Source organism: Eufriesea mexicana, unplaced genomic scaffold, assembly GCF_001483705.2.
Source record: "Eufriesea mexicana isolate 0111107269 unplaced genomic scaffold, ASM148370v2 scaffold611, whole genome shotgun sequence".
NCBI classification, from domain to species: Eukaryota; Metazoa; Arthropoda; class Insecta; order Hymenoptera; family Apidae; genus Eufriesea; species Eufriesea mexicana.
The window spans coordinates 757740-775974 of NW_016908771.1; the positions used below are offsets into that span (position 1 = coordinate 757740).

General features: G+C 50.4%; 2 protein-coding genes across 2 annotated transcripts in view; both read right to left on the bottom strand.

Moving 5' to 3' along the window:
* Positions 1 to 6691, bottom strand: part of LOC108546147 (Sex combs reduced) — a 53077-nt gene extending 46386 nt beyond the window's left edge. The window contains exon 1 of the mRNA XM_017898086.1: positions 5734 to 6691. Within this exon, the coding sequence (XP_017753575.1) occupies positions 5734 to 6547 (814 nt within the window). The 5' untranslated portion in view covers positions 6548 to 6691. The remainder of the gene's footprint in view (positions 1 to 5733) is intronic.
* A 9577-nt stretch (positions 6692 to 16268) lies between these two features.
* Positions 16269 to 17718, bottom strand: LOC108546142 (homeobox protein Hox-A6). Its single transcript, XM_017898083.1, has 2 exons — positions 17085 to 17718; positions 16269 to 16768 (listed from the first exon to the last, which is right to left on the bottom strand). Exons 1-2 carry the CDS (start codon positions 17716 to 17718, stop codon positions 16269 to 16271), a joined length of 1134 nt encoding a protein of 377 aa, XP_017753572.1.
* Positions 17719 to 18235: the final 517 nt, after the last annotated feature.

Consider the following 18235-nt stretch of genomic DNA (forward strand, 5'->3'; position numbering starts at 1 on the left):
TTTAATACCGAATTTCATTATGCCCGGGAAAGATATCGCGCGAACGAGCCATCAATTTTCGAGTTTCGGATCTCGAATCTTTGCCCACGCTCTCGATCCTCCGACGTCCCGACGTCCTCGCCGACTGATAACCCTCTAGCATCGAACTGAACGCAGCCAAAACACGCGTTCGGGGTCTATTATTATCCGGAACGACGCCACTTTCGAGATCCTCGCGCTGGAACGGATATTCTCGGTGCTCCATGATAATCCCCGTTCCGCTCCAACGCGGAAACGTCGGATTCGCGGCGCGTTTATTTCTCCAAAGCTCGCTCGAACGTTTGCGTTGCGAGAGGGGGCTCGAAAGCGTCGCGACGCTGAGGCTCGAGAGCGTTGCCGAACGCGTTCCTCCACGAATCAATTATTTCCTCATCCACGCCGCGTGTCTATTTTCTTGTCCGTTCTCTCGAGCTGTTTTCCAATTCCGCGTTGGTTCCGCGTCCCCACGAGCTTCGACGCCATTGCGATGCTGCTGCCGATCGAAGCGCGCCGAGTTCGATCTATTTCGGCGTCGATGCTGCAACTCGCTGCGTTTGTTTTTGCAATTTGGTGACGGCTGATGTTCGCGAAGCTGATTCTTTCGGTTGGGTTAGGATCTTGCGCGAAACGCTGAGTTTTGTGGGTAAAGTGAAGGTTGGTTCTCGTATCGATATTTTTATTTGGGACCTGGAAATGGCTAGGACCCAGAAATCGTCGAGATAAAGATGTATCGACATTGGTATTATTGCATTCTATCTGTGCACGATTTATTTATAATTGAAGATACATATGTGCCTACAATTATGAAAGTGGTCTAAGTCATAGACTTAAGAGGAACGATTTTATTATTTATTTCGTGTTGCATTTATTTATATTACGATAAAATATATTTATTTTCTACAAAACAGTGAATAATTGAATTTGTAGCTTTATCGCAATTAATTTTATAATTTATGACGTATTATGAAGGCCGAGGCTTTGAATATTTCAGAAAAATATAAGTGACTTTGACCACTTCCATAATCACGGGCACATGTCTTATCGTTGTACTCTTATAGCAAGTGATTCGCTTGTCAGGATAATAGCCATAAATTCCCAAATTTAATATGAGAATTGGTGACAAAGAGTGAAAAATTCTGTTTGACTGGGGAGATCAGAGAAAAAATGGCGCGGAATATTTAATTCGAGATAATCGTGTGTATATAGAATATATATACACGAGTATATAATTGTAATAAATTTAGTAATAGAATAATCGACACTCTTCCAGATACTCAAACAAATTATTATATCGTCTTAGTTCCTAACCTATTACAAGATGGCTGAAAATTGCAGGCTATATGATCAATACATTATGCCACAATCTATTTCCCATTTAACTCTTTGGGGCACAGTGGGATTGAAAGTCTTCAATCTTTTTGATGCACCGTAATGCATGGTGGACATGGACATTTTTGGTCGCATAGCTTTATATTTCGTCTTATTTACGTGAAGCAGTTGGTAATACCTTCAACAAATATTATAAACGTATTCGCGTGTGTTGGCAACATTCGACATGCCAGTACAGGTTCATCGATTGTTGCAAGCTGAAGGTCTATCGCGACAATCATTTTTTCCTGGTTTTATGTTTTTACATAATGATTCCTTTATTAGTAAAAATATACCAATTTTGTTTCACTTAAAACGCAATAAGACATCTATGCAACATGGGTCTGTTATTATCCGAAATCCTGTATCACAAAGAGTTAAGAGAAAATTACTACTATCTTGCATTAAAAATATCGACATCGGTTCCCAGACAACTGTTAAATATTAAAAATTTATTATCTGAAATCCTGCGCCGCAAAGAGTTAAAAGAAAATTACTACTATCTTGCGTTAAAAATATGGACATCGGTTCTCAGACAACAGTTAAATATTACCTATATGTAGGTATTCGTGAAGACTGAGCAATTCATAGAATGTTATGTACCGTTTCCTTCTTCCTTTCCTTCCTTTTTCTCTTACTTGTGTCTCTTTCAGAGAAAGACACTCGCGTCGTTTCACTACTAGCTTCCTCAGCCATAATTCTCTTTGCCTATGCAAAACGGAGTTCCAGTTACAGAGGGTTAACGCCAGAACTGGTTCCGCGAACCAACCCTTGCCGCCGTGAATACGCGGAAGGACTCCTTGCACGCTCTTTCGACGCGTGTCTTCGTACAATAGCAAGGAATCGCGTATTAACACGAATTTGGTGCGAGGTCTGGAGTTTTCCAAATCACCAGTGATTAGGATTATGATTATCACATCGGATTATACAAGAGCTTCGCGAGAGCTCAGTTTCGCCTCGAATCACATCCAAAGACAGTCGTTCGTACGTTAACAATCGTCATTATCGTCATCTCTATATACCCGTAGAAAAATTCTGCCACGTTGCGACCTTGTCGCGAATTCTAGTTTCAAAGAATTCAAAGTCCTCGACCCTGGACGTCTCTCGTCAGAGAACGAGTGGAAGCGACGAGAAAGAGGGAACGCTGATCCTTTGCTTGCGAGGATCATTTACGGAAGACACGGCCAGGTCAGAGCTCACCTAGCGTAATTATCTCGGGGACGATTCACCCTTTGACGGCGGGACGCTCGTGCGACTTTTCGTGATTTACCGTCGTCCAGTTCGTCTGTCGTTTATTCGCAATTCCGCGAACGGACCAGTTATTACCTCTATCCTGGCGCAATTAATGCGAGGCCAGGCTCTCGCTCGAGAGACGTCTTCTGGTGCGTGGTGGAAGAATTCGGCTCTCCATCGGCGGTACCGTTCGCCGTGCGTCGCGTGTACCGTAATTCTAGTCTTTGGGGTCCCGTGGCAGCCGCGGACACCAGCTCTTTCAACGCGATCAAGGCTCCACGTGTAAACCTAGCTTTTCGCGTATTACCTCGAACCGAGTCGCGTGTGAAACCTCTGGCGGTACCGAAGGAATAACAGGGAGCACGTACGTAGGTTCGCGGTGCATCGGAGCGAGGAAGCTTGTGCCGTTTGGCCGGGAGAAATTCGAAATTGCAGATGCAATTTGGCCGGGAAATCCGTGACGGTAACTCTAACCCCCTGTTGGAGTGTCGGACCTCCGTCAGAGGAAACCAGAAACGCGTAGGGAAAGAAAGGAGCTTTGGTTTTCGTATCCCGTTTGGGAGGCCCGTCGAATGGGCTCCGGCCTTCGTTCGTGAGAGGCCGGACGCGGAGAGAGAACAGAGAGGGAAGGATGGAGGGACCGGGGCATGGAAACGGAGAAAGAAACACACACGGGGTGGCGGCGAGACAGAGAGCCTAGAGAGAAAGAGAGAGAGAGGAGCGGGAAAGAGAGCGAGGAAGAGAGACGAAGGAAAGGGCCCCCCGCGCCTCACAATGCAGCCTGATTTATGGCCCGGGCGCACATACATAGAGTTACACACGATATCATAATACCATTAATTCTTCGTCAAATTCCCCGCTGACTGAATCATACTGGCCACGCAGTAAATCACGCGGGGCGACTAATGTGAACGCGACCAGCGCTCGCTGTCTTATCTCCTTTGAACCACGGGGGCAGGTGGATCCAGCCTCTTGGACTCCGCTGAATTACTCTTGTCCTGGCCTCGACCGGGCCCCCTCCGTGGCTCTCGGCTCTTTCTTTACCCTTGCAACGGCTCCCAACCCCCTTGGCGGCCCATCCGTGCCCAGCCGACGCACTCTATTTGTCTCCTCTCGTTTCCGTATTTTTATAGCCCGCGCCGCTTATCCGTCGTACAATCTGCCGCCCGATTTCGCAAACCACTGCCACCGATGTGTGTCGGCAGCCACTTGCCGGCGCGTTTACGTAATCGCCGTTTCGCACAGGCCCCTTGCAGAGGTAGATGCCTCCTCGCGAGGTGACAATTGGCCGTGAGAGAGTGGACATTCGCGACGGTACTCGGCTACTTTCCTTTCTGTTCACGCGTAGTTTCTTCGATAGTCTGCTGGTGTTTTGCGTATTTCCGGAGATGGTCGAGGGAGTTGACGAATCGTGGGGCTACCAGGGTGCCCGTGGCCGTCGCGAGTCGACTTTCCTGATCTTTTATAAGAAGGGTCTCATTCGCCCTTAGCTGAGAGGAAAACACCTCGTTCCTTCTGCTGAGAATCTTGTCGTCGACATAGTCCAGCTAGACTGTCTCTCATTTATAATCCCAGTAGGCAGAATTTTCCCGCGAATCCCAAATCCTCGATAGCTTATCGACAGACCAGGCACCACCAGTTCCTCGCATCGAGTATCGAAGTTTGACGCGATCCAGCCGATAGAAAGTAAGGAATAGCTACTCGTTAATGGTAGCCCCTCTCGTCAACGTTTACCGCGTTTCTCGTTTATTATCCCCCTTATCGATATCCAACTTAATCCCCATCGTCTATCCGTCTCGGTCTAACCTCAACCTGTTCCTCGGCTTTCCTTGGCTTCTACTTATTCCGCCTTCGCTCCTGACACGATAGTCGAGCAATTTTCACCTATTTTCGAACAGCCGGAGCTGTCCTATCGATTATTTCGCGCTATTCTTGCTCGTCCTTACGCGTCCGCGATTCCGCGATAACGCGAAACGTTTAGAGACTGCACCCTGCGCTCGCGAATTGCCCCAAATTGCCCCCCGATAAATTCTTTCGCCGGGGCAACTCGTTCTCCGCGAGCAACACGCACCTCGAGTCGTCGGAACGATTCCAGCGACCAACCGATTATCGAGCACGAAGAAGAGGGATTAAATGGCGACGAGGGTGAAAGAAATAGTTAAAAATCCGTCGGGGAACGATTCCTCTTCGTCGTTTTCCCGTCTGCAACATCGAGTAACGCGATATAGGAACGAGAACCGCTATCACCGACGAGTATCGAAATTTATAATCGCCCGGCTGATATATTTCAGCCGTGATTTAACGGCGGTTTAAGGTGGCGGCCGTCGTGAAATAATCACGCGGCGGGGCCCGCGAACCCGCATTCCTGTTATGACACACTGGCACAAATTTCCGCCGAGCCGATCTACAAATCACCGGCTCCTTACTTTTACTCAGCCGCGAGGTTTCCATCGCGCGTTTCCATTATGACTTATCGCCGATGGGGCCCGGGCCGACGCGCGATTTACGGCCCACCCGAGTCCCCGTTTTCGCGCGGTTCCTCCGCGTCTCTTTCCCCTGTCCACTGCGGTCGCCTATGACCTCGCGTTTTTGGGAAACTCGAGAAGCCGAGGACGCTTCGAAATTCGAACTTTCTTCCGGCGTTTGCGGCCCGGGGAACACGTGTTCGCGACGTTGGCGGCGAAAATTCGAGGACCATAGAGAGGTCCCGGGGAGACGCTCGGAGATGACCCCGAGATGATTCGCGATAGCGTGGTTTTATTTGAGTCGGTAACGCGCGAGCAACGGGATCGTGCTTCGAGTGGGATCGAGACTGGGCTATCTAGGAGAACCTGAATAGAGGGAAGCGGGACTGGTTGGAGTTTCTTTGTGATACTCGGACGGTCTGTTTTGCAATAATTTCCTAACGACTCGAGGAGCACCGGTGTGCGTGCCTTCCAGTCGGACAACCCGCTCTCTTTGGGACCAATTCTCGCGGCAATTTGGCCCAGCTCGCCTACCGACCATGGGCGAACCCGCAATTAAACGCGAGCGAGGCGATCGGGCGGCGAAGAAGAAGAAGAAGAAGAAGAAGAAGAAGAAGAAGAAGAAGAGGAAAAAGAAAAAGGGACTTACTCTGTCCGATGTGCACCCTCTTCATCCACGAGTAGATCTTCGGCGGTTCGTTGCCGGTGGGGTTGGTCTTGTTCGACGTGTTGTTGCCGGTGCTGGAGGTGCTGGAGGTGGAGGATGCAGGCGAGGAGGCGGATGACGCGGTGGTCAACGTGGAGCTTCCCTCTGCCACGGGTCTGGAACTTCCGCTGGCTGGAGAGGCAGCGGATGCTGCGACCGACGACCTCGACGAGCTTCCTGGCGGCGAGGTGAGACCGGACGCGGCCTTGCTGGTGCCTGGTGCCACCAGAGGGGTCGGACTGTTCCTCGAGGTGGACGTGGTCAGATCCTGAGGCGACGCGACGCTGGTGGAGGACGTCGAGTCGGCGTACTTGCAGCTCGAGGTGGACGGTGCGGATGGCGCGGACGCGGCTTGGAGAAGCGGCGTCGTCGGGTCCTGATGGAGCTGCTGCTGAGGATGATGCTGCTGCGGATGGTGCTGCGACTGCTGGTGCATACTATGCTGCTGCGAGGTGGTGGTCGCGCTGAGTCGCGGCTGCGGCTGCAACTGCGTGTAGTCTATCATACCCGTGGGTGCCGTGTGCTGCATGCCGGACGCAGGGGTGGCGTACGGATGCTGAGGATAGTGTTGCTGAGGAGAGTAACACGGTGCCGGGTAGCTGGTCGCGGCTGCGTTCGGGTTGTAATAGTCACCACCCGCGGGCGATGCCGCCTGCATCGGTTCTCCAGGTGAATTGGCCGTGGCTCGTGGCTGCTGTTGCGCCTGCTGGCCCGCGTAGCACGATGCCAACGAATTGACGAACTGATAGGAACTCATGGTTCACGCGAGTGCACCCGTCGTCAACGTCACTTTACCGATCGTTCCACACGTGCGTATGGCTCGATTTTCACGACGAACAACACCACCGTTGATCTCAGATCTGGTCTCCGCGTGGCGGCCAAGGTACGCGCACTGTCGTTAAATGGGGGATCCTGTCATCGCTGGTCGCGTTGATCGCTCACGACGACGACGACGACGACGACGACGAGGACAGGAACGAGGACGACGACGACGACGACGATGACGATGACGATGACAATGGGAAGGGTAGCATGTCACACTGCAGGGTAAAAGGAACGTGCGTAGGTTCTATCACTTGGCGGGGAAAAAATGAACCTTGCTCTCACCGTCCTCCTGTTCGTTTGCCGCGTTCACACCTATCGCGGCCCGTTACACGCGGATAAACACGTCCCTAAACGATTCGATAATGAACGAGGGGGATCGCGACGAATAGAAGGAGAGGCAGTCGTGTGCCGGCAGGCGGGCAGAGTCTAAACCGACCTGAGCCGAGTCGAGTTTACGAGGGCCACGTGGGCCTGGGCTATAAAACTGTCTTCTGCTTCTTTACGACCTCACGAGTCGCAATTACCTACAGAGAACTCGTCGAGGCAGCGTGCAGTAGCGCGTAACAGCCGGCTTATCGGGTCGCCCCATTGAAGACGAGACCCCATGCACTTCTTTATTTCTTTCTTCCTCGATGATTTATTCGCACGAATCACCGCTGTTGTCCTTGCCTCGAACAACCGTATATACACGAGATCCGCCGCGGTCGTGGCCGCGATCGCGATACCGACCACGTCGACGACGACGACGACGACAACGACGACAAGTGCGGAACCAACCGATGCAACGGAAGATTCGCGAAGAACGGATATGGAACGGAACGGAACGGAACGGAACGAAACGAAACGTTTGTACGCGATGCTGGTGTGACGGAAGAGCCGAACCGTGCTGCTGCTGTGCTGCTGCTGGATGACTCTGTCCGTGCTGGTGTGGATCGTCGGTATGCCGGTGTACCGATATCACCGCATTAGGGGGTGAAGCGTTATTGCCGCGGCTCGGCGTTCACCGTTCCTGTTGCGTGCGCGGAGGGTGGTTGGTATCGTACTGAAGGCCTCGCCACGATCCAACGGAGGCCCGGTGTGTGCGGTAGCTTGTCACGTGCCCGCGCTCTCTGCGTGTCAGAGGAGCGCCTCGACCAATCCCCGTCGTTCGTCAAACCTTGATTGGTCTCTCCGCCGGCGTAGGATTCTTCAACCCCGTTCCTTGCGTCTCCGTCGGGTCTGTGTGGTGCTGGTGCTGGTGCTGCTGCTGCTGGCGCTGCTGCTGCTGCTTGCTCGTGTGGTGGTGTTGCCTGGCTGCTACCCGACGTGACAAGAGCCGTCGAGAGGGGTGTGCGAGCAAGACAGGAAATCCGAGGGGTCACAGAGAGGGGATAGCACCGTCAGGGGGGCTAATGGAGAGATATTCGGGAGCCCCGAGGACCGATGGTGGGGCGAGGATCTCTCTGCGTTTCGCTCTCCCTCTCTCTCTCTCTCTTTTTCTTTCTCTTTCTCTTTCTCTCTCCCTCGCTGTCGTTTTCTCCTCTGCAACCTTCTAGCCGCAACGTCACCGAGAAGTAGTCTTCCGCTTGCCGTCTCTGCGAGGGGGCAACGCGCGCACGCGCCCCCTTCCGCGTACACCCTCGTGCCGTGGAAAGAAGGAAGAAGAGGTGGTGGTTCCCCGCGAGAGGCTGCCGCCGCGTTCCGCTTGATCGCCGATCGCTCTTCGATCTTCCTTCGCTCTTCGTCTTCGACTCGGCGATCGCTCGTCGTTCGCCTATCGCTGCGTTTTAGCCGTAACGCGAGATCCTCATCGTCTCGTTTAACCTCTCTCTAGCTCTGCCTTCCTCTCGCGTGTCCACTCGATGAAGAATCTTCCACGTTTCTCCGATCCAGCAACCGCTGCCGCCGCCGCCGCCGCCGCCGCCGTCGGTTCTCCAGTGCCGTCTGTTCGCTGCGACGAAATCGAGCCTCGGAGTTTCCGCTCAGATCACTGGCATCGGTCCACTTGCAGCCGCGTTTCGCGGGTCCCGCGAGTCGCACGGAATCCGCGCGTCGAAGGGCGGACGAGTGGTGAGCCGCGGTCGGAAGAAGGGGCGCGCATAAGTCAGCCGGCCGGCCGCGGCTGACAGTTTTACGAGAGTTTGATAGTCTCCGGCGCGCTGTTCTCCGTTCACGGTGGCAGAGGAGCCGGAACGTGTCCGTGGGAGAAACGGGGCTGTTCTCGCTGGCGGGAAAGAGAGGGAAACACGCGCGCACTACGCACCGCACTCTTTATTGTCCCATAAATTCAAACCTGTTGCCCATAGCCGAATGAGAGGGACGGGCTGAAGAAGGAGCGACAGGGACGGAGACAGGGTGACCGGGAGAGAGTGACGGAGAGAGAGACACGGAGAAAGAGAGAGGAAAGCGTGCACGAGGTTAGGAATCCTCTCCCAATCGCGCAATCCGATTGACGCCCCCGTTATCGCACGAACGGCGAACCCGGACGCAACTCGTAACTCACTGAACCGACTGAGCCGGTCGAGAGGAGAGCCTTCGGAGTTGGCGGCTCCGAGCAAGCAGAAGCATGTGTGACGTAGTAGCCAGTTGGTCAAACGGGGGGCACCGCGGGGTGGCGACGTGCCGGTGGGGTTCCGGAGCGAAGGGGACGGCCGAGGAGGCGGAGCTCTCCTTGCTTCTCGCGGATAACTCTTCGCGCTCGACTTTACCGTTTCGCCTTTCCTTCCATATTTTCCGCGTTCCCACCGATTCTACTCTTCCCATTTCCCCTGTCTCGTTTCCTCCATCGTCCCGATCCGAGTCGTTGCTCGCCGACACTCCGTCGCGATGTACGTCGCCACGATTTCCGACTCTCTTATTATTTCTACGCTCGGGAAGAAAGGTTCACGGTAAAGCGAATATACGGAATACTATTCGCAGCCGGGGGATTTTCGGAGAGAAAAGAAAAGCGAGCGAAAATCGCGTAGTATAGCACTCGCTCGCCAGATGTGGCAAGTGCGGCCGTTCCTGTTGAATTGTCGCGCGCGCCCGCCCCCGGCCGCCCCACCCCTTCTTCCGCGTCCCCCCACCAGCGCGCCGCCGCGCCCCACCACCGCCAACCGAACTGGCTATCTCTTCCACTTTAAGTTCTCTCGCGGCTGTGTTCGTGTACGCGGCCATCCCCACCACCTCTTCGGTATTCGCCACTTCGGAGCCCGGTATTTGTCCTACACCTACCATCCTTCCTAGGCCTCTCTTTCCTCGTCGCCGCGGTGGCGTGCCCTCAACGACCGCGCGCGCGCGCGTCAACCGACTCGTTCGGAGAAAGAGAGAGAGAGAGAGAGAGAGAGAGAGAGAAAGAGAGAGGGAGACGGAGGTTGACAAGTGATCGCGGATCAGACACGGTTCATCCTCGCCGCAAAACACCGTCGAGTCGCTGGAAACGCGATCATTGCCGAGACGTTTGCGGATTCGTCATCGCGCCAGCGATGCCGCTTTGTTCTTGCGCGGCAGACTTCGGGGGCCGTTTCCGGCCTTCCGGAGGCCGCTTTCCAACGAGTTCTCGCCGCGAGAACCGGGTCGCGTTGCACCGTTCTCGATTACGATTTCTTTGCCTGATATAAACGGGTGTTAATCGGCGCCATTTTCCCGGGATACGAGATTTCATAGGTACTTCCTTCGGCTGACGCTTTTCTATTTATACCTATGATTCCTGGGATTTGTAAAGACAAAGGTCGAATTATTCTCGGAGGCATTTATTCAGAAACAGATAAACACGTCGAAAATAGTAATATTAATTTTTTTTCTTTACGTAGAAGATATTTGTTGTCGGATAGCGTAAGAGTAATAGAAAACACTAGTAGTATGCGGTAAAGAATGTGGCACCGAAAGTGTTTGTTAATATCTCGGAAAATATTAACACTGGGTTTGCGGATATTTCTTGTAAGGCAACTTAAAGAGGAATACAATCATATATTATTAATTTATAAATGAAGCTACCAGATATATATTTACATAAAATTTACAATATTCATGGGGAATATTTTTATTTAAATGTAAACGATTTCTTTAATTTTCTTCGTGAAATTCGAAACGCGTCAAATTGCCGGGCCCCGTAAACCCAGTGTTAAATGCTCAAAGTTAAAATTTTTAATTGACAGTTTAATCCTTCGCTTCTCCATTCCCCTAAATTTTATCTCATAAAATAGTCAGCCATACGACTCCATTTCAAAAAAGTTCACTCCCAAACTGCACGTATTTGAAAAAAAAATTTCTACTTATGGAACAATTAACCAAACTCAAAATATTTCGCCAATAATCACGATGTACTACCGATTTTATTCCAATAGCGCGTAACCCGAATTCGTATTTCCCGCGCGCCGCACTAGCCTCGAACGCAGGCCACGAACTACGAAACGTGCACCTCTGTCAAAATTAGGAAGGTCTGCGACGAAGCAGAGGAGCAGCGGCGAAAGTCGCGTTGATGTACGACGGTCTTGAACGGGCCGTAGACAGAGATAACGAAGTCATCACGTCAGGATGTCGATGTATTTCAGACTGACGTAATGAAAGCCAAAGGCATCAGGGGGGATCGAGTTGGAAAGAAGTCGGGCACGGTCGGAGCATTTCGGTCCGATCCGCATTGCCTCGCGGCCGCGTGTCACTCTTTTGCTGCTCGCCCGCCATCTCGCTCGCTCTCGTCGCTTCTCCGCTCGCCGTCTCTCTCTTACGTCGTTCGTCCCATTAGAAATTCTAATAAAGCCGTCTCAGGTGTAAAAAACGTATCGGGACCTCCATGAATCACGTGTCGCAAAGCAGAGCCGCCAGGACACGTGTATCTGTTGTGCCCTTCTCTCCGCGACGCGAATGTCGGACGCTTTGCGCGCCGATTTCTGCCCCCTCCGCGTTACCCCATCGGTAATGCAGCTACCCGTCCGACTGGAATGAGTCCGTGCGAGTAATTATTGTCGCTGATACCGGGTTCCAAGCAGCCGCGAATTATCGCGGATCGCGCTTCTTCTTGCTCGCAGGTAGCAATGCAATCGACCACGGCTGGTAGGCTGCAGATGAAATTACGAGTGCGAGTGCTTAAAAAGCGACGTGAAAGTATTTCAAAAATCCTCCTCCATTTTAATATATCACACGCTCACTGAATCGTGAATATTCTGAGCATTGGTTCTAGACGTAATTTGTTATCGTTTCTTTTTTGATAATTTTGGAAATTGGTGAAGACAGGTATATTTCTGTATATAAAAATGTAATGCAAATGAGGTAAAATTTTGATTCGTGTATAATTCGATTTTAGTACTATAATAATTATCGCACAGGGCGATATCGAGGCTTCCGCCATTAGTATAACGTAGGTCTATAGGTATAGCTAGATATTCATTTTTGAAGTCGATAAAAATATAGTACGTTTTGAAGAAATATAGTACACCTTCGATCACTTTGCGATCACGTGATTTCGTTAATTTCTCGATCGAATATATTTGCTTTATTTTTTGAAAAATTGTTAATGGAACTTAATTATTATTTGCAGAATCGATTGCAGTTCGCAGTAATTCGTTATGCACTTGGTGATTTTGTTACCGAATTCTGGTCTAATATATCAATTCCATTGTTTACGAGTGTTACTCGATTCCGCAAGGTCGATAATTATTTGTACGATCTTGTGTTTCAAAATTTAATTCCACCGACGGTTGTACGACACGCCGGAGACCAATGACGCAATGACTCGTGCGAGTAAGTTTAGGAAGCAGAGGTTTAATGTAGATCTTGTCGTGGTTGTGCGGCTGTCACGATGCTCATATATTAAACCCCTGCGTGGACGGTTTCATGCGTTTGCATAAATAAGGGTTGCCAGGTCGATGCTTTTCTTTTTGTTGTTTGCCACGGCCTCGTGGGCTGATGCTTCTTGTAAGCTAATAGAGACAGTTAGAATGTAACCTTTCAGACACTCCCTGCTATACATCATTGGCAGTTTATACGGGAGGTAACCTTAAAGCAAAATTGTTCGAATGATCTTTATCGAGGATATCTGGACCACGAGATTCGTATTAGATCTCGCTTCTAAAACCTTCGTGCACCCTTAACACGAGTCTCTCTCCGGTCCTATCAAACCTTACTTCTATATATTACCACGTAGACATCAAATCCCGACGAGTGTCTTTTCTTTATTTTCTTTTTTAAATTAAAATTTATTTCGCGTTAATCTTTTTCAGCATTTTCTTGATTTACGGATTTACACTTATTATTACGCGAACGTTTCTCGTTTTGCATATCATTTATCAGAGTTCGAGACTGTAAAACGGAACCTAGACTGTCAATTCGTCATTCGACGTTTAAATCAGAAAATACCACCCAGTATCTATTAGGAAAAATTTCTAAAGAATAACTCCCTGCACTTGAGAGATGAGTTCTAGTCACCGTGTCATAAATATCTGGAAGATCGATATTAATTGATATACCAAATTTAAGATAACGTAACAGTATGCGAGATATCAAAATCGAATAATTGCACGCGGTGATTATTATATGATTCCTTATTTACTGCTCAAAAAAGTATCGTCAATTTTATAGCAGAGAATCTTAGAATTTCTACTCTTCTTTAGTCAAAAAATCGTCGAGTGCAAAGGGTTAATAATCAGCGTTCAGTTTAAAACGATTCAAATTAATCTGACGTTATTAGCAACGGAAATATTCTAAGTAGCTACTTTTTTACAAGGAGAAAGCTTCTTGAAGGCCTTATAACGAGTTAATAGCCCGTAGAAAAATCTCGATGGCAGCTTGAGTCGAACGGATTCGTCTTAAATCTGGCAAAGTTTAAACAGCGGTGGGAGGAGATGGGAGTGAAAAAAAGGCCTTATAAACTCGTCTAGGAAGAGGCGGGGGCGCGAGAGGGCTGATAAATTCCGCGCGGGTTACCCGGACAGGGCGGAGATGGGAAAAAAATATATTCAATTCGAGGTTCACAGCTAAGACGCGTTGCAGAAAAACCAATACGTATCCGCGTGCCGGCCATGATGGATTGCCGGAGCTATGGGAAACTATCTGTCAAGCACAATATCGACCCTCGCCCTCTTCGTCCAACCCCTAGAAACCGAAGGTTCACTCTCGCTGCCGGCGTTCGTCCCAGGGTTGTGCTCTCTCTTTCCTCGCGATGTGGCCTCACCTATACACTGCCATGTACGAACCTTCACTCGGCCCCCCTTTTTCCTCTCTCTCCCTCTTTCTACTTCTCTCTCCCTCTCCCCACTTCTGGTCGAGAATCCGTGACCATTTCGCAAATGGCACGTCTCTCCTCCACCATAGATCCCGCTGCGTTTGCATAAGAAAAGAACGCGGAATGTATAGTTAAAGGCCGACGATCTGGCGTGCCCGAGGAATCCTCGCGATAAGGGAAAACCGCGATCACCATTAAAATGCTTTATCGATCGCCATCGACGCCTCGCGATCCACCGATAACGACCACACGACTCGCGATTCACCGGCCTCGTTTGTCCAATCGCTTTCCTGCGGTCGCTGGTAGCCCATTGACGAGGATCCAGCCTTCGCTGGCGGTCTGAATTAATTCCAGGCAAAAGTGACTTCCGTTGACGGCACGCGGCTGCGTGCCTACGTCTATGTATATGCAAATGCCTACTTGTTCGCGGCTATGTCAGAAAATTCCGCAGAGCCGTGTTTCGGAATACGTGCGCGGTGCGTGTAGTTGGCTGGTAATTTTTGTTTTTCAATTTATCTCGTCATCGTCCAGAGTGATTATCCGTCGAATGAAGAGTAGCAGCCATTTTGGAATAATTTATTCTCGGTATAAAATTAAGTATAAAAAGCTTATTCTTAGTCGACTAGTGTATCTCGCTGAAGGTACAGTTGGGAAAATTTTGCCCCGTATCGCAAGGGAGCTACCATTTTCTACGATTGTTTCTGACTCTTAATAAATAAGATTAAGTTAACCAGGAAGCATACTTATGCGATAATTATTATCTACGATTAAAAGTAAACGCTCCTCTGATGAAAGGAGTTGGCACATTTTTCATAGGACATTTTATCACGGTCGTTGGATAAATAGCAATATTTACATCGTTTAATTAACTAGTAGGAACATTTAGCGTTACTCGCGTGCATCCTTACAGTCCACTTACGCAAAAGTCATTGCAGCAATAGAAGGAGCACGTGCACGACGGTGAAAAGCAGCGAACGGTGCTTATAAATTAAGTAATTACCACCGCGAGTCCGTTGAAAACAAGTCGCAACTCGAACACAAATTCGCACAGGCCCTCCAACCGGCGATTACGTTTTCGCGGGATCTTCTCGATTATTCAAACGCGCACTTCACCTTGTTCGATGCAACTTGGACGAACACGATCTTCGAAGATTCGCAGACGATATACGTAAACTTGAGCAAAGAAAATTCCAGCCGCGAATCAAACGGAAGAGAAAATTGTTGGAAAGTACGAAGCGTAAGCAAGACGCTCGTGCACGCACGAGGAACGTTTTCGGCCATCTTGTTTCGTGTGAACGGCGCAGCTGCCCAGCGAGCCCCCACTCCGCTTCATCCCTTAACTTTTCGACTCCCCACGTTGTTGCCTCGACTCGCAACGAAGAATCGGCAAGTTCTAAACCGTCTTCCATTCGAACAATTGGTCATCAACTCTTTATCAAACCGTCGAGTCCTCTTTTATTTTATTTTCTAGAATAATTTCTGTCACAAACATGGCTCTACGAGTAATTCTCCAAATCTGTCCTTTCAATTCCCGAGTCTTTTGCGTCTCTATCGATTTCTATTCGCAGATGCGTCAATCCCGAAATCCTGTTTCAGCCATAGACGAAAGGCTTCTCAGACGAGAGGCTTCTCAGACGAGAGCTTCTCGCGCGATGCTACGTTAAACTCGCTTCCTCGTGGATGACTTTCATCCTCCGAAGCGACGAAGGAGGTGCCAAATCGTCGGTGAACCGGGCTCTTGCGGATTCTCCGTGTTCCTGAAACCACGCTCGGAAAGGCGTAACGAAAGCGGAAGCGACGCGCGGCCGAGCAGTGCCTAGTCAGCGTCATTAATCAACCGCGTATGAATTTTAGCGGGCGAGTCAAAATATTTTCGAGAGGACGTTCGAGCTGCTCTTCGTGGCGAAGGTGCAGCGCGTTGTAACGCTAACCGATCGACGAGGACCGAGCGAAATGCGGCGTGAACGACCGCGCTTTCGGGATACCTGAGCCACAGGATGCTCGACTGTTTAGCTCATTTCGTCATAAATCATAGTGGTTGCAGGGTCAGCTGGCCCGATCTTGTCCCGTGCATCATGTTCCTCGCTCACGATCCAGAGCTCGATTTTGTCGCGAGCTGCCTAGCTTATTTTAGCTAGGTGATGTGCACATACGTCTCACGGATGAATTCTCGATGATTCCTCGGTGATTCTTTGATCAGCAGCCTCGCAAAGAGTCGTTCCACGCGACGAGGTGCACGCAGGGTAGTCGTTGACTAGTTCGAACGTTGTTGAGGATTGAATTAAGTGTAACGCGGGATAATCGTAGGTATTACATTCCTCTCCATTAGAAGGAGCTCGTTGATTATGATCGTCGAGAGTGATCGGGAGAACGATATTATAAATTGCCACTAGGTAGATAATTATACCGACCAGTCTTCCACAGTCTATCAATCGATCCAAGGGGACATTATTATGTACAGCGTTACAAGCGTTCAGGATTCAGCGTGATGATCGAGCTTCGCCACCTGGCTTCCGTAATTCTGTTTCTGAAAGTAGTCGTGGCTGTCGTACATTCCGTGCTGCTGATGACGATAGTGCAGATACGCCTCGTGCAATCGATGGTGATCTTGCATGGCCGTGGTCGGCTGACAGGACGTCGCGGCCTGTCCAGTGTGCATCATCGGCGTCGTGGCGCTGGTCCCGCTAACCAAATGCCCCTCGATGGGTGATCCGCTCTGACTGGCCGGGATGGTGTCCTCCGAGGTCGTTTCTAACCCGTTGTAACCGAGCTTGCCGTCCTTCTTCGCCTTCATGCGACGGTTTTGGAACCAGATCTTGATCTGACGCTCGGTCAGGCAGAGGGCCTGAGCTATTTCGATGCGACGTCTTCGGGTAAGGTAGCGATTAAAGTGGAATTCTTTCTCGAGTTCGAGGGTCTGGAATCGGGTGTACGTCTGCCTGGTCCGCTTCTGACCAACGCTGTTCGCGTCGCCTGCAAATATGTAAATTTTGGGAGTGGCATAGAGCAGAGGAAGATTCAATTTGCTATTTAATCCCTCAAAGACCGAACAATTTTATACACCGACGATTTAGTAATCGATTTATAGTAAATCTTATCAAATACGAATTAAAATAAGACGACGAAGGAAATTTTGCATAGAATCGTCGAGTTCTGAAGCTAATTCTCTGAAAATTTCTACGCTTCAGTGGGAGCAAATGCTATTAATTCCCACGCAAAATAGCGTCTACGTTCGTCTGCCGTGTTTAAGTATCCTTGCTAAATTACACGAAAATTTTTTGTTACGAACCGTTAGAGTAAGATGACTTCATCCACGGGTAGTCCACCTGCTGCTGAGCCTGCTCGTCAGCGAACTCGTTAGCCTCGTTGGGGCTCTGCTTCCCGTTATTATTATTATTCGCGTAACTACCGTAGCCCTGTTGCACGCCGTAGTTGGTGGGTGAGTTAGGTGTCATCATCGTGGGTGTCACGCAGCTACTAGAATGCGGCTGCGTAGGATAGGCCTGATAGCCCTGCAAGTACCCATTTCGGGTCTCCTGCGCTCGTTCCGGCGTATCCGACAGGAATCCAGCGATCGGTGACGTCCTGTCAGTCGAGGACGTAGGTGTGTACGGCGGAGTCTGACAGGAAATATGCGGAATACTCGGAGCACTCGGCGGTGTGACCGGTTTTCCAGCAGCACTCGCGTAACCTTGGCTAATCGCTTCTTTTCCATGCCGCAGCAGAGTCTCCAGCAGGCTGGAAGGGGGTGAGTGATCCTGGCTAGGCCTCTGACTGTAACCCGAGCTGGAGTGTAGCTGCTGATGGCCGGTTTGATACGCACTATCTGGATATATACCCTGTTCGTTGGCTCGATCGCCGATGGATGACTGATAAGGCCAGTAGTCCGCCTCGCTGCTGGCGAAATACGCGGAGCTGGTCATGGCTGCGGTCTGATCGGTACTCGAAGACACGATGCAGCGATTACTCGCGTGATTGATATTCCAACAACACCGACTCGAACACTCGCGATGGGACACGTCTCATGAGGACCTTAACTCGTCGGGAGGTCACGTGATGTATTCCACTACACTGCACCAACTTCGCTAAACGCTTCCACCGGAGACGTTGAATTTCTGTCGTGGCAATAAGTAACCCGGCGAGGAAGAACGAACAGACTTCCCTGCCGTGCTTACGGCAGCATTCGAAACAGCTTTTCCAGGGGAGACGACGGCACACAGAGGTCCTCGCCAGGCCGACTTCCAATGAAATGAAACGATTCCTGTCCCCGTGACGATTTCGACCGTCCACGGTACACGGGGGGTTCCACGCGTGCCAAAAAGGGGCACCCCGGCAAACTTTCACCGGTTTATTACCGTACCACGCGGACACAGGCGTACCCAGCGGAGGTGGAGGGGACAGAGAAGCCCAGCTACCCTCGTGCCACAGGGCTGAGCATAG